The 16,362-nt window shown below is 39.5% G+C and overlaps 2 protein-coding genes and 1 long non-coding RNA gene across 11 annotated transcripts; 2 read left to right on the top strand and 1 right to left on the bottom strand.

Annotated features, from left to right (window-relative positions):
- The first annotated feature begins 1,183 nt into the window (after positions 1-1,183).
- On the top strand, positions 1,184-5,776 carry LOC111263422 (mambaquaretin-2-like). The gene is made up of 3 exons (XM_086969603.1): positions 1,184-1,492; positions 2,596-2,792; positions 5,207-5,776. The coding sequence occupies exons 1-2, from the start codon at positions 1,438-1,440 to the stop codon at positions 2,790-2,792; spliced, it is 252 nt and encodes an 83-aa protein (XP_086825729.1). The 5' UTR covers positions 1,184-1,437; the 3' UTR covers positions 5,207-5,776.
- A 572-nt stretch (positions 5,777-6,348) lies between these two features.
- Positions 6,349-12,425, bottom strand: LOC111263421 (protein archease-like). Of its 9 annotated transcripts, XM_086969596.1 has the most exons (5): positions 10,553-11,243; positions 10,185-10,366; positions 9,221-9,285; positions 7,920-8,040; positions 6,349-7,640 (listed from the first exon to the last, which is right to left on the bottom strand). In XM_086969596.1, exons 4-5 carry the CDS (start codon positions 7,984-7,986, stop codon positions 7,375-7,377), a joined length of 333 nt encoding a protein of 110 aa, XP_086825722.1. In that variant the 5' UTR covers positions 7,987-8,040; positions 9,221-9,285; positions 10,185-10,366; positions 10,553-11,243; the 3' UTR covers positions 6,349-7,374. The 9 variants fall into 9 exon arrangements, with proteins under 9 accessions (XP_086825722.1, XP_086825724.1, XP_086825723.1 ...); XM_086969598.1 differs by lacking the exons at positions 10,185-10,366; positions 10,553-11,243 and adding an exon at positions 12,268-12,425; XM_086969597.1 differs by lacking the exon at positions 10,185-10,366.
- Positions 12,426-12,496: 71 nt separating this feature from the next.
- LOC111263423 (uncharacterized) lies at positions 12,497-13,580 on the top strand. The gene is made up of 2 exons (XR_002682222.2): positions 12,497-12,749; positions 13,243-13,580. It is a non-coding gene; the product is annotated as an uncharacterized LOC111263423 (long non-coding RNA).
- The last annotated feature ends 2,782 nt before the right edge of the window (positions 13,581-16,362 follow it).

Below are 16,362 nucleotides of genomic sequence, written 5' to 3' on the forward strand. Positions count from 1 at the left end.
GTTCCTGTGTAGGCACCTAAAAGTTACAAACTTTTTACCAGTATTATTTGTTTCGAATCGAAAGAAATATATAACAACTATTAGTAAGCTTCCACCTCACATCTCATGTAAATCACGCGCAGAATCTGGCAAGCAATAGGAACAATTCTTTCCACACGAACTTAATATATAATGTGATTCTAAGCTGGTTATTCTAAGCAGATTCTAAGCAGAATCTAATGGACTCTATTACGCTATGTGGTGTTTATTTGGACTTGGTAAAAGTAGGAATGGACTTCCATAGAAAATTTTCTCAGTGTAGTTGTTTCTGCAGATGGCGTCTGCGCCCCCTTTGTCGCGTTACTTTCAAAGCAAAGTTATCCACCTATCGATCTAAAACGGCATCGCGGTTTTCTATGGGCAGAAGACTATCACTACTCTATTTGCGGACTGTGGAAGCATTTGCTTCTGTGACCGCCTGGAAAGCGCGCCATTTCACAAAACGCTTCTGCTACTTGACATTGTTGCAGTGGGAAAGTAAGAGGACGCGGGACAGTAGGGGTTGAAATGATTTTCAACTGGTCACTATCTATGGCTACTGTGCAAGACCCTTATCCATTGCAGGTCCGTAGTCGCTCAGTACCCAGCCACTATTACCATTAGTGTCTCCTGCATGATTTGCCTGTATCAAACTTGTTTGTTAGCAGTTGACAGGAACTGATCGTGCTGTAAACTGCTGGTAAGAACATAATCGCATATATATATATATATATATATATTTATATATGCGATGTGTGTGTGTGTGTATTTGTAGAAATAACAGTCCCTTCTTCATCTGCATCTGCAGAAAGAACCGTAGAACTATCTACAGTTGTCTATCCGACTGTATTAGCTTGTGTGCGTCGGCGCACTGTCTTTCTAATAGGCGTATGACGATTGGTTGAACCAATAGCCTGTCAAACAATACAGGTTTTCACACAGACCCTACCACGAACACTATTGACACACAAGCACTTACAGCCGGCACAGACGCACATATAGAATTCCACACAATTCTTTTCGGTGAGACGTTTGCAGTTGCCCACTCGCAGTTTCATCGTTCGTGGCCCATCCACCCAGCATCTAGCGTTTCCCTTCCTTCTGGTTTTTCTCCTGTTGCCATTGCTGCCTTGTCGAGGCGAGGGCCAAGGAGCGATTTAGCCGTTACGGGACGATGGCGACGCGTCAGTTGGGACTTTGGCGTTACGACCGGCTGCTAACTCTGTCGATATAGCAGCGATCGACCGCAGTCCAGTTACCTCGACTACGATAGCGCCAAAGCACCGTTAGTGATCGTCCGTTACAACTGAAGCGCCATCAGCAGGCAGTTGTTACCCGGCAGCTGTACTAGTTCATCTGCCGATTGCTGCAGCTGTTGCAGGTTGTGTGACGACGTCTCATTATTCATCTACTGCCAATATGAGGTTGTACCTTGTGCTTCTCCTCGTTGCCCTCGTTGCAACGCTTGCGGCTGGTGAGTTTGTCCAAACCCCCTATTGCTGGATGAAAACTACTGAAGAGCCTATCTAAGTACAAGCTGTTGCTTCTATTAGTGGCTTGGTACCCGATTGAGGACTGCGACTTTTAGCCCACTGCTTGAAGAAACAACCTGAATCGCGGACACAGGCCACTAGACTACGTTAAAACTGTTTTACGTAAACTAAAACGGTGCAATTTACCACTGAATGTATCATATCTAGGAATTAAAAGTACTTCATTGATTTACACAGATTGTATGTGGTATTGGCGAGACATGAAGCAGCGACCTTTGGTCTCTTTCGACAAAATTATGCGGTTAGTTCGATATGAATGAATTAATGAATATCGTTGCAAACCTACGGTCTTCTAGCGGTGGCATAAAGTAATATTTAATTGATCGTCAATACCGTCTTTTCCAATTAGCCGTATTTTAAGGACAGGTCCAATACTGAGAAGTGAAAAGCGCGTCATAGTTATATTATCATGTAACTATCACGCGCTCCCCAGAGGCGTTTCATTCAAAGCCGACTGTTTCTGTCACCAGACGTGCCACATTGCTATTGGCTAGAGATCTGTCCCCTTCTCTGTTCTGGGCACATTTTATCGTTAAATCTTCGCCGCCTTGGTGCTCTGTAACGATGGCTGCAGATTTGAACGACGTGTACAAACAATCAATCAATCAATCAATGGCCAATAACGGTATCGTTGCATTGGTGCTTGTTGTTGTATTGGAGAAGTAAGTTTTTACATTTTTTACTATGCAATTTCATATTATTACGTTTTCCCAAGTACCTTTATAACGCAAACAGTACTACGTGACGTCATGGGCTGTCGCGGCTATTTCCTATTGGTTCAGAAACAGCTTTATCAATTTGCCCAGTTTCCTTTTCCCGTAGGCTAAAAGAGAACAGGTTTTGGAAGAAGCGAAGGTTGATGAACTAACTAGCTTGAATACGCATAGTATTATAACACGTGGTCTATGGCCGTGGTGTCTGTTAATGAAAGAAATGAATAGAACCTTTGATTGTGATACTGCAGGACTCCAGCTTCTTCGTAACATAGAAAAGACATGCTATATAATACACTTCTTTTTTACAGGTCAGAGAAAGAAGACACAAGATAAAAATTGCGCATTGGCCAAGGACCCAGGTCCTTGTAATGAGCGCGCAAGTCTGAAGTGGTATTTCGACTCGAAGAGCTCGAAATGTCGTCGTTTTGTTTATGGCGGCTGCCAGGGTAATGGAAATCGGTGGGATAGTGATGCTGAGTGCAAAAGGAAGTGTATCGTCGAATAGGTCAGTAGGAACCAAAAGTGTCCAGGTAGAACGCGATCGGCGAATTGTTTGGTCTATTTGAATCATGTGCTACCCTTAGTGTACGAAGATAAACATCAATAAACGTTTTGGCAAAGAAAAACTACTTGAGAAGGATGTTGCAAAAGGTGAACCGTACGACCAAGGTGTGACTTGAATAGATGGTAGGTTAGGTTTGAAATATTTAGATTTGGGTTGTTTCCGCAGTTTGGGTAAATAGTCTGTTGCAAAGAAGACTGTGAGTAGCGGGTTATGAGAGAAGGCACTCGCAAGCGTGGTTTATAGCCTCACAATTCATGTAGCACACGTTTTGTTGAAGACATTTTTCGTGTCGGCGAATCAAACAAAGGTTTGCCTGAGACGCAAGCTTGAGTTCACGGGATACTGTCGAGGCTAACGTGCCGTCCTTTTACACAAAATCGCCGTGTAGGCAGCTGGGCAAATTAAAAGTAATCAGAGAAAGGAATATGCAAAAACACGGAGTTTTAATTTGAGTTACGGGTATTTAGCCTGGGTATGGACGCACTTTTGCCTAACTTCAGCCCAAATCTTCCTGAGTAAAGCGCACAGAGAATCATATATGAGAACAATGTCAACTTCAGCCGTGGTACTGACGAACTGTGTATTAACATGCAGAGAAATACAACCACAGCGTTAATTCAATTGTCCAGTATCAGAGTAACTGCGATAACAAAGGCATTTCCGACGGAGTTAACAGTCAAATGACGCAAAAAGTCAATATTGAAGCAATATTCTTTAGTTCCGAAGAAGAACAATGTATTTTTTTAGTTTAGAGAAAAGAACACCAGCAATGGCGCGTTGATAAGTTGGATGTTGATGTCTTTGGGTCGGTCGCTGAACCAAACCTCTATTCATTGACTGTCGCTTATTATTATCTAAGACGCAGACTTGTTAGATGGGAGAACGCTACTTTGGCTAACATTTACATCAGTCACGCGAAGATACATTGACTTGGCTAAGTCAGAATACATTTCGTTTTGAACCGAAATACATAAATGAGGCTCGCTATCGGGGCTCAAAAAAGCGGTTGAATGTCATTTTTTAAGCCCCTTTCAGCCGCAAATTACTAATACCACTTCTAGATGGCTGTAATTACATATGTCTTCGCAAATGACCATTTTATTTCGGCGCTCACTTCAATAACTAATACTTCAAACTTTTCTATTACCTCCGAATGCACAGAATCTAGAAGGGAACCCGCAATCACAACGATTGCCTCTGCTCTATGAATTTTTTTTAAATTTGCCATCTATGTAGCTTCACATGGACTTGTCCGAGGAGATGACTGATTAAGAGGTAATTATATATGCGCCACTCCATCTGTTTGTTCGATTATTCATAGCAGTTACCGTCGCTGTTGCTATAATATACGCCGTCTGCGCCGCGTTAGTTGTGTCGGGGTCATGACGTACGCGCGTTAGATTCAGTTTGATTCCCGACGTCAATAAGGGTGGGTCTTGCTCTACCAGCAGGAGTTATTGGGACTTAGCTACCTATGCAGACCGTATCAGGCCATAGTGGTAATAATGTAAGACGGACGGCGAGCGTGAGGAAGGCCGAACCGCCTATTTGCCTCGGGCGAACACCTTTCACCAAACGTCAACTGCCGAACCCCTCGCCTACGACACAATCAGCTAGCATCCATAGGAGTCGTCTAGTAGCGACTAAACGAACCAGCATCGAAGCCTATCTCTATACTTTTGCTGGCGATAAACCAGCGCCATCCAACACCGCCACGTAGAGCGTCGCGCTACAGCCGTTCTGCTGCAGCTTTCCTTTGAGCTTTTTGTGATTACACTGGCAACATGGTACTGAGTCTGAAATCAGCGTATGAGACTGATTGCAGAAATCGTTTCTATTTTGAAGAATATATTATATATTAAGGAAAAAAAAAAATAAAAAAGAATAGATGCATTCAAAAAGACCTGGCGAGGCACGTTAGTATACCATGGGGACACCCGGGATATATTTTGAGAAATTTCTGCTTCGACGCACTGCCACGAACCCGCTTGACGAGAGTAAATGACAGATTGGTTATCAATACAGAATTTTTAAAGCTGGCGTTGTAATTCGTAACGTAAATTGTCGTGAATACTTTCAGAATACGATCATGTCAGATAATGGCCACGGACGAGTTCAACAAACGAAAAATCACCATTATTCGAACTAGAAGAAAAAATCAATGTTTCATATCTAGGGCAAACATCTTTTATGTGCTTGTATCGTTTACAAAATCTCGAGTAAACTGTAGGTGGGAGAACAAGTCGTGTTCACAAGTTTCATTGACTTGCCCTCCCATGGCAGAGTCATCAGTTCTCTCCTCACCTGCGGCTTTGAGTAAATTAACAATGTCTCCATTATGCTTTCTTCCATAGCAAATTTCGTCCGTCAATGAGCGCATAGGCGTAGAACAGTTTCAACATCGTTCTGAATACGATGCGCTTCAGTGTGGCCGAAACCTTCCGAGTCACTCAAACCGCAGGGAGTGCCTGGCTGTACGCGAAGTCATTGAGAACAACTGAAGTTGGACAAATCGTATCGAGTAACTACATGAGAGCCAAATTGAAACGAATCAAGGTCAATTGCCCGGCGCCGAGGTTCCATTAGGTGTTAATAAGCTATCAGTGCATGTTATTCTAACAATATTCATTCGAAGAGAAAACGAACAGGGAAACGATATATCATAAGGTAAAAATCGATACTGAAACTCGCATCGTTGAATGCGTCTCTCCATTTTGCTTCGCTCTACTTCGATGTAAGACAGAAACAAAGGCAGTCCACGAAAGCCATATTTACTATTCAGTGCTTAAACAGCGTACGCATAACGTTTGATTAATATGATACGAACATTACTTTATATAAAGATTATAATACTGTGTACGTGATTGCAATAATAATAAGGTAATGAGATAATAAATATGGTGCGCGAGCTGTTATAAGAATAATGCGTTGGTTACGTTCAATTCAACCTTAGTATGCCCCTACACGATAGCGGATTTGTGAACTAAAAGCATTCACAAACTGATCTAACCAACATCGTGGACGTCTATGCAGCTAAAACGACATGCTGGCAAGTACCACACTACGGTTACCAATTGCACAGACACACGCTCCTGTTGCTCGAGCATTTGACACTGATCCTATAATCGTTTATTTGAAGTCGGCGACGTAAAACCAAGGCGTCAATGAGGCGAACACATTCAAATAGGATGCAACAGGACAGCATGGGCAATTAACGCAGGCGGTGCTACAGAATGGGATTTTAACACATAATTTATAATTACATAAACCCGTGAGGATTTTCAGGTAAGTTTTTGTATAACTATTACAACTGTAATATAAAAGTATTAAATTAAAACTGCTAGCAAGGACGGCTACTTTAAATCGAAATACTCCTTGGCCCTTTGACCAAGCTGCGCTTGATGGACAACCATCCTTAGCAGCCTCACCGGATGAATTTGTTACTTTTTGGTTAACTCTTCACGCAATAATATTGTAAATGGTAGTACAACATTGCTTACGTACGCTTTGTACATCTTTGATAGGTGTTTTTTTATTGATACCAACTTTCGCTTACCTAATAAAATAAAAAGCCTTCTCAAAGAGCAGCAGGCAAAGTCAACTCCCTCTACAAGTAGGATTTCGTTCCGAAAGTACTAAATGGTATAGCACCTCAGTTTCAGCACAAACGATTCTCTTGGCTCATATTATTCCAGATACATAGTTGCTTATGCTGTGAACCTAGGATCTTACCAACGCAGCGCCAATAGGTGCGCGTGAATTGTTGAAATTGTTGAATTAAAGTGTGGAATTTTTCAACAATTACATAACTTCGTAATGCAAGTTTACTATTGTTATAATTTCATCCTAGTAATATGATTAATCAGCAACTAAAGTTAACCACAACTACCTAGGTAACAGGAACCAGGATGGGTCTGAGATGAATATGGCACCAGCCATAGATTAGATTGTAAGTCCTTTCTCAGATCGAACCACATGCTAATCTTTCATTGGGATTACCGATATTGGTAAAACCTCCACTCGCACCGAACTTCTACATCCTCTTGCGCAAACCACTTGTTTGCTGCATAAATAGGCTTTATAAAACGCTTAACTTATTCGAAATCTAGTAATATTAACTGCTAGCACGCGTTTGATTTCTAGCGTTGATGATATGTTCGTTACGTAAGCTGTCAACAACCAAAAACTTGCTTTTTTTTGCCAACTTATGCAGTTTGAGCGCTAATTTTACAAGGCCGAAAGTCCCTTTCCAATTAAACGCCACATCCATGATAATTGGTTATATTACACAGTAATATAACATTCTATAGACTATGTTTTTCCGTATATTACTAATACATCATACGACTCTCAGGGAACGATATTCGGCCACTCTTAAAGGCTCTCTCCATGTGTCTATCAGGCCACACGACCAGCACTGAGCTATTTCGTAGTCAATCAACACTAACCATAACTAAAAGCATTATAATTATGGTCTCGGTTGCTGAATTGTCTTCGTGCGGTACCGGGGGGGGGCAGCCTGCTAAGTCTCTATAGTGTAGCATACTTCGAAGAACCCGTAAAGATTACGTAAAAGGTCGATATTCGTCTTGAGGATTGACTCGAGTCGCCGCTCACACCCGTGCCGTTTTGGATCGAAACATTCCCCAAAACATATAGCGCGTAAAAGAAATGTGACTTCATCAAACCCGATGATCTGAACCTTCCGAACCAACAGATGGGGCTCCCCGCACAACGAAAACAGCAGTTCATCGATAAATCGGTAGAAGTGATCATCCAGATCCCGACCTGTCAAATCAGAGGGAAATCAGTTCTGATCTTAATAGTTTTGTTATTGCACCATTTCGATGAATAAAGAAAATAACTACATGAAAATGTAATCGAGCATGATAAACGCAATTTCTGATTAAGATTACCCAGATTTAATAGAAAAATTCATTTCAATATACATACATATGAGGAACTTTAGTAGATTCTAAATATCTGTAGCATTTCTCTTAATATCGAACACGTTGCTAGGTATTGTTCAGTAGGTTTAACGCAATTTACTATTTTACGATAACATACCTTCGACTTCAACGTTACAGTAACCTTTGATGTTGATCTGGTCGGGTTCACATGAATAGGAGTACATTGCCACTACGCCCTGTTCGAGTGTTTCCTTCGTAGAATCCCACGGCTAATGAACCTAATATGAGACGTACAGGATTTAACTTGTTTGAAGCTAAATCACCGACAAATGTTTAGAGACTCACAATACAAAAGGCTTTATTCAATCTTCGTAGGGGTCTGAAGCATCCTAGGATTGCAAATGATGTCATAAAAGGTGTATGGGCAAAAATCATAGGTCGTTTGAATACGAACGACCTATGATTTAGGGTGCGATGCGAGTATATCAATACGTTAGCTCACGTGGATTGCACATAATCATATTCTGATGCGCGATACTTTTGACAGAGCACCCCTACACCTATGGTAAACGGACGACTCAGGTAGTTGATAGAATCTTGCATGCTAATTAAACGTGCGGTGAACTCCGTAAAATCAGAAAAAGATAAAAGTAAAACACATATGTCTCATGTGTTGAGGTGCAGATCCAGCACATTGTTTGGAAACACTCCTTGTGCTAGTTGGGCACTTTAGGACCCTCGACAATATGCTCTTCCTAAATCATCTCGATTATGTAAACGCAGAAAAGACTTTTAGGATATTTCAGTTTCGGCTAGCACGGATGAGGCGGTGCCACTAAGCGTGATGTCGACAGCCGACCAAGAATAAATAGATATCACATTAATGTAATTACTTGCTCAAGCTAAGGGCTACTCGAAAACATCAGTGAACAAAGCCTTCCGTGCTTCTATTGTAGAATATCTCGTTGGGAAACTGTCGAAAATGATGTCACGGCCCTTAGGCACCCGAAGTTCAAACCCGTGATAAAAAGTACCAATATTTTTTATGGTAGGCATTTTTCCCTTTTGCAGTTGGGAAACCAGTCGTAAACAACGTCCTGCTAATTTGTTAGGACAGCACCTAGCCCAAGGCTCTCGTTGAACAGGAGAGTCCAGCGTCGCAAAAAACTCCTGTTTTGAATGTCAGTTTATAATATAGTGACATAAATTGACACGGAGGTTGTATAATCTTTAGGTCAATTTACCGGGTACAAGTAAAGCTAATTAAGTAAAATTCGAATATGCACTAGGTCTAATGAAGAGAGATATTCAATTTACGTATACTTAGAATTTCGTACTCACTCGAGATCCATGAGATCCTCACGAATCTTAACTACAATCAACATGAATAATGACATTGATGAAGTTATCAATCAAATACGATCTATCTTGGAATTTATGAGCCAAATAGTAACTTACCATTTCGATAAGTAGATATGACACTGTTCATCATTTACGAGTCACAAAATTCATAAGAACTTTTCCTATAATCATATACAAAAGGCATAACAAAATATGGGTGATTTTGAATAAAAAAGATTGAACAGAATAAAAACAGGTTATTGCTCAATAAAAATTCAACGTCCTCCCAGTTTGTGCATAAGTTCATTATACACATGCGGATTAACTCGAAATACTATGCAAAAAACATTACAACTGTTAATTTTTGAAACAACACATGCCTGCGTCTCAAGTCGTTCAATTATACGTGTGTCTAGCCTGTCAAACTTTGTCAATTTGATCTTATTTCACATCAACCTAAGTTAACCTAAAAGCCATATATTGCTCAACGCCAACTTCCTCACAGACAGTTCACTTTTAGAGCATACACGCATGAAGTTGACACGAGGAGAACTTAAGCCATAAGGACTTCGTGCGCGCAGTCGCTCCTTGGACGTGAAACCTTGCGTGATCGAAAATTGGGCTATACACACTACCCCTGTGAAAATACATTTGAGTTCAAAAGGTACAAAAGGTGTGGAGTGAGGGGGACTGATCTCAGCTTCTTGACAACGTTTATTTGGTCAGATAACGTTGTTATCTGAGTGTACGATGTACAACAGTCGATTAACCATTCAATCAGGCTCTCTAAGCTCAATGTAATCTAATCGTAAACCAACCTGTCTCAAAAAGATAACCCAAACCTAAATCGGTTCATTGAAAATGTGACAAATCCCTATATGCCCAGCATCGCACAGATCGCAGTCTTTTAAGCGGATCAATGGTTACATTGGTTAATGATTTTAAACAAAACGCACTCTTACAATTCTTTTTTACAATTTAAAATACCTCTATAAATATACAGCAACCAAATACGTCTAGCGACGTGTCACTGCAACTAATCTCTTCGTAGGCATAGCACTGCTACAAGTGAAAGATATACCTATGTATTTCGCATGCGAGACAAGCAGGTCTGCGGGTACAAACTGAAGCAATGGGAGGGATAAACTCTTCTTGGAACGAGATGGCCTCCTCATCCGTTTCGAACCATTTTTCACAATAGTTTTGATGAAGAGCTGACGCATCTATCACCAGAGTCTCGGTGCGACAGGATAATGATTACTCCTTAAACGATTAGATAGGATTTGAAATTCTTTTAGCTCTGGGGTTTCTGTCGTTGAGACTCGCTGTACGATCCTGTAGTCCCTCCTAGATTACATGCCTGCTGAATGAAATGAGCGAAGAGCGCAAACCTTGAATATCTTTCAATACTACTGATTTTGCGGCGTTAACCTGTCCCCTTATACTCACGTTACCACTTAGATCTGAAAACGATTCAAGTGAGCATAGTCGGATTATTCTGAATCTCGAAAATCGGTAGGAACTGTTGTCTGGTGTTTAGAAGCGGCCAACAGTTTTTGCGGAGTTACGATGTCAACAAATATCGGAAAGGGTGGCTGAGCTGTTAGAGGGCGTGAGAGTGGATGGTGGAAGGTGTGGACTAGCGCGGAAAGGCCTGGAGGCTGAAGCCGTAACGCGTTGAGAAAGGGAATGCTGAGCGTGAGCAACTAAGAAGGAGCACTCCCCAACTTTGACCTCATGCGTAAAGATTGATGGATAAAGCTAGTGCTAACTGGCATGAAGTCTCTATTCGACCTATCTACATATTCGTCAGCTGTAAATAATAATGATAATAAATTCGCAATTGAAATCTACTTAAAGGAAACAGGAAGCCTGCAGAAGGCAAATTTTGCATTGTAACTGGAACTGCTTCACGCCGTTTGTATGCTTAGTTTTTAAACCGTAAACATTATAACATTATTGCTAAGAATTAAAAAAAAAAACAAATTAAATAAGAATCGTTCTGCGGTAACCTTTCAAAGCTGACTCGATCACCAGTCCAGCTATCGGTCGAATTATAATAATGTATACTTATTTAAATCTAATATGATTAAATAAACCAAAGTAAATAAATCAATAGCATGCAACATACATATTCTGTACTTTGTTTAGAAATTCAAACGTTTTATTTATATATTCTTGTCTTGGTCTTTTTTTATAGAACTTCTCTAAGAACAAAAACACTGAAGTCGAAAAATAGTAAATGTTATATGTTGTCGTGTACACGTTACTTCTGGACATTTTGTTCTTTAGAAGACGCTATTTTTTTTTAAATTTGCTGGTGACGGCTAATATCAGCAAGGGTCCAATTACTCACGTGACAACCTAAATGAAGACTAATTGTGCTAGGCGGTCTTCATATTAACGTCTCTGCAAACAGCGCAGTTATTCAGTCTTTAGTTGTTCTTGCAATTACAGACTAAAGCAATATATACGCATGTATACACACACAAACACATGATGTATTGAAAGCTCAATCTATATTTTTCTTCATTCGCTTTTGTTTTGTAATCTGAATGGCGCGCTATATCTACGCTTTGGTTTGTAAGTAATTTTGCAATTTACTTGGCCTATTAAGAATTTGGCTCAAACAGGGAAAATATAATTTGTCGACAAAATTCGTTTAAGTAAGAGAAAATAAGAGTGGCTCCTCGAACTAATCACCTATCTTTTTTTTAGAAATAAATAAAATAAGATAGAATAATATCAGTCACCGACTGAATTCACCGGATGAATCCAGAAAGAAGGATTACAGGCGTTAAACCTTACGGGTCACTAGTGTCGTTACGTGAAGAGTATCCCGAACGTGATTAACACTGTATTTCTAAGAAAGATACACTGGCTTTGAACACAAACTATTAAGTTACGTCGGAAATTTACAAGAACAGACTGAAGATAAACAGCTCAGCAACTGTTAATAAAGGTTTCAGCTCAAGGTGGACGACTCTCATGGCATCAGCGTAGTAATTGATCGGCCATAAGGGTGCGATGTAGTTACGTAAAACGGCGTAATTCTCTCACGAGGCCAAATCTCTTCACATGTCGCGAAAGTTACCACGTTAAGTAATAAAGCCATGGAAAGAACTCTGAGTACCCAGTGCTTACGATCAATGATAACGAAATACCTGGCAAACACATAGGAGCAAACTTTCATTAGATCGTCGACATCCTTTATTCGCCGAAATTATATCACACGTATTAGTTAGATAACAACATTTTCACAATAAAAACACACCGCATTCAGACTAATATTTATGGTAAGAAAAAGCTTCGTAATGGTCATTTTGATCATCTGCAAGTACCTAAAAGGCCGGCTCCAGCAGACAGCAGATAAATAAGGATCCAGGCCCAGACGACGACAATGCTGCCTACTTTATAACAACAACAAAATTTGTTGTTGTGCAACAAAAACAAAACAAAATTCTTTATGTAGAAGTCGTTCGATTATTCGACTCGCAGAGTTTTTGTCATAATCCACATCTTTCAGAATTAATTCGCGTGTACTGATTTCTAAAACAGCTGAGTGCGTACTTGTTGGTGATTTCTCTGGAGTTTAGCTCAATAAGAAGTTTCGTATGAATCATAAATGGAAAAATGCTAATTGCTGGTATGAACATGTATCCAGATTATGTGAATTAAATATTCTGTAAAAAAAAAAGACATCTATTACTCGAATCTAGTATATTATTCATCATTGAAACAAACGGAAGTGTTACCGTCACTTTTATTTTAAGGCGACTCAAGCAAGTTAACAACATAATCGCACCATCATAACTTCTTTTTTCGCAGTCTTACCAGGCACTTCCGTTTTATGGATAAAGGGATCATGTTTATTTACAAATGCATGTGTGATTCAAGTAAGTATAGATGTGCCGAAACTGAAATGGGGTGGTAGAAACTTGCGTACGGTTTCCTATTTTCATCACCGGACAAGTGGTCTTGCACCTGAATTGCCGACAATATATTGTCGATGCCAGGATTTAGTAGGGGATTGAAGTTTTCCGAACCGAGAATTTCATAGGGAAACCAGTTCACAGAAGCCTATAGATACTTATATGAATTTTAATTTGCCTAAGTATAAATGCATTCAACAATTTCAGTTACCTGATTCTGTCGATATTATCCATACCGAAAGTACGGGTTAACGAGATCGATCTCAATAGAAAAGTTGTGAGACGTCCGGTGACATGTTACCATTGCGTGGATCGTCGATGGCGATTAGCATCATTCAGGCCCAAGCTGAAGGAATTCTTCGTAGTCAGTCTATGTATTTGTCTTGATTAGTAAGAAAATGACGACTGATCAAGCAGGGAAAAGAAGAAAATAATACGTAGTTTTTTAAGAACTGTATTCAAGTTTGTATCGTGCCGTTACATCAGCTACAAATGTAGCTTTTTAGATGTATAATACATTAGTTTATTCTGCTATGGTAGCGAAATACGAATTTTCCTTTAAAGAGTAGAGTAACGAGACGTTGAAGCAACTTTATCAGCCAGTATCAAGAGTGGACAAGAGCTCTTTGCTATGATATACAAACAATTTCGACTTCGGTATCGTTCGGGTTCGTCAGATGACGGTTAACTTCGAAAAGAACAGCGTTAAGTGATTGGACATCGTAGCTCCTCATCGGAAAGCGGTCGTTCCTTAACAAGAACATGCCGTTGCGTATCAGTGCTACCTGGGTAAAAACAAGCTTGCCTGTAATTCTTGCATCTGTATTATTATCGGCATTTGTTATTGATCTTGCGCGATTTTCTAATAGAAATTAGTGATAACATGAGTTTTATACAAAATGTTTACGGTCACCTTTACTGCAGGTGAAATAAAAGGCCAACAGACTTCAGTGAGTCAAGCGATGCTCGTTGTTAGAATACACTTTTCTCAGAAAATTTCTTTAAATCAATTTCAAACAGAATATTTCAAAAAGCAGAATATTTCAAATTCACATTCAATTTTAGTTTATGCATATTCCTCAGTGACTAAAAAAGGTTATGTATAATTAGCCATGTTGGCGCGGTGCGCCTATTTAATATAGTATGTCGCGACAATATGGCTGTAGCCGATTCTTTTGTGAGTCTTTGAAGATACTGCCATATCGAGTGCGCGAGGAACAGATCGCTCCCGACCGTTGGTTCGTCCAGAATAAGCAGTAAAGGTGCATGCAGAATGCACACCGCCAAAGATAGACGGCGTCGTTGGCCTCCATTCAGGTGAATGGCCTGTAACCAATAAGCGTGTTTACTATGCTTTCGGTTGGCTCATAGCTTCGTAGTTTTGCAAATGCGGAACATGCGGAAATTGACGCTCGGCTCATCTCTGAACCGAGATAATTCTCACACTAATTATTGTATCTACCTTATCATAGAACTTGAGAGAGAGCAGCTTTGTGACGAAACCTATTTGTTTGCAAAGAGGCAATGCTGCTATTCCGAAAAGTCGTCTCAAGTAAACCAAGGCTTCTTATACCGAAAACAGTTAACACGATGCGTCCTCTTGGAGCATGTATCTGTCGGTCGTGGTGATGGATATAACAAATTATACAGTATTTGTAAGTCATAAATGAGTGGGAATAATCGTTCGTGTGAAAGGACATAGCACTATACTATTGTACATCAAAGATAATTCCCCTTTAAGTAAATCATCATCAACATACCTTTGTCATGCCTTTCGATGTATCTAATTAGCATGGTTATAACTGATAAAATTTGATTAAAAGTCAACTTTTCGTTTGGATACGCTGCAGGCAAGTAAGCCGTAGCTTAAGTACGCCAAATTGAGCCAAAAATAAGTTTTCAATCAAAGCTTCATTTACCACAAGTATACAGCTCATACAGGTATCGCAGAAATAAAATACAAGCCACTACAAGCATAAAGAAATGTTATTGTTATTGCGCTATTAATAAGATCCAGTTGTTGTCCACTTTGTGCACAAAGTCGAGAGCACACTAATTTTACTATAGAAATCTACGTTTTACTCTAAATTTTAGCTATGAGTTGTTATCTGTAGATGCAATTAGAAATAGATACATAGTTGTCTTTAACCTGTGTTTTGAAAGAGAGAAGCTTGTTCGACATTCTGATCAGACTTTTTAAAATTTTTTTTTTTATATAGATGCAGTTGCCTAAAACGCAGTTCAGAAGTGTAGTTCTGCCGCAGCTGGGAGGATCGAGAAGTGCATAGATTTTTCCATAACGCTTCATCTAGAATAGCTTCATCTAATTTCAGAATAGCGGAGAAATATTTTTTTGTGCGTCACTGATGTTTCGAGGTTAGAGGATATCCTGAAAATGTACGCCCTCTATAACTAATTTTTTTTACAGTGCCATATAATAACTATATGACACAGAACACTAAAAACAAGTAACTTGAGGTCAGAGGATTCCCTTGACAACTTACTGGGTAAAATATTTTTCTGATGATCTTAGGGATATAGATTCGAATCCAGGCATGGACACACTTCGCTTTGTGCTAAGAGTCTGATGAATGAGGGCTATGAAACCACGAAAGCTGCAAGGTATATTCACAACGCCCTGTTGAATTTCATCTAACAGTTCTTTATAAAATATAAATAATGGGGTATCATATACGCTTAGAACGTCACGCATACCATACATATAACTAATCAAATAATACTAGGTGCCCATTGGCTAGGTGATTTGAAGGAAAATATTACGTTCAAAGTAAATTGACAAACGTGAGAAATAGAAAATGAGAAATAGCTTACTTCATATAGCCAGCTAAAGATTTCAACAATACACAACGGAGAACAGGCCACTCTATTTAAGATACTAAACGTACATTTGTTGTTTAGAACACGGGGATTTGAATAAGTTCCCGCGCTATAAACAAGCTTGAAATTATTGGAGAAGTGACAATATATTTCGTTAATTCCTTCGAGTTCTTTAGCTCTAACAAATTGTTTAGGTATTAATTTGACTTATGCTACCTCTTGTCAGGTTTAGAATTGATTTTCAACAACAGCTTCTACAAATAATATCTTAAATTTTTATTAAAACGTTTAAAATTTTATGGTATGTGGTAACGTGACTGTTAAATTTGCCTCACAACACATTAACAGATGGTGTTTATTTTTGACGTCTCTTTCAAAGATGTGTTCATCATAAGAAATTCCTTCCTTCGAAAATAGTAAAGAACTAATCAGCAAGGCGCTATTAGCATCCAGCTTACGGAAACGCTGATTTCGGTTGTACCTTAAATG

Source organism: Varroa jacobsoni, unplaced genomic scaffold (genome assembly GCF_002532875.2).
Source record: "Varroa jacobsoni isolate VJ856 unplaced genomic scaffold, vjacob_1.0 scaffold_764, whole genome shotgun sequence".
Lineage (NCBI taxonomy): Eukaryota > Metazoa > Arthropoda > Arachnida > Mesostigmata > Varroidae > Varroa > Varroa jacobsoni.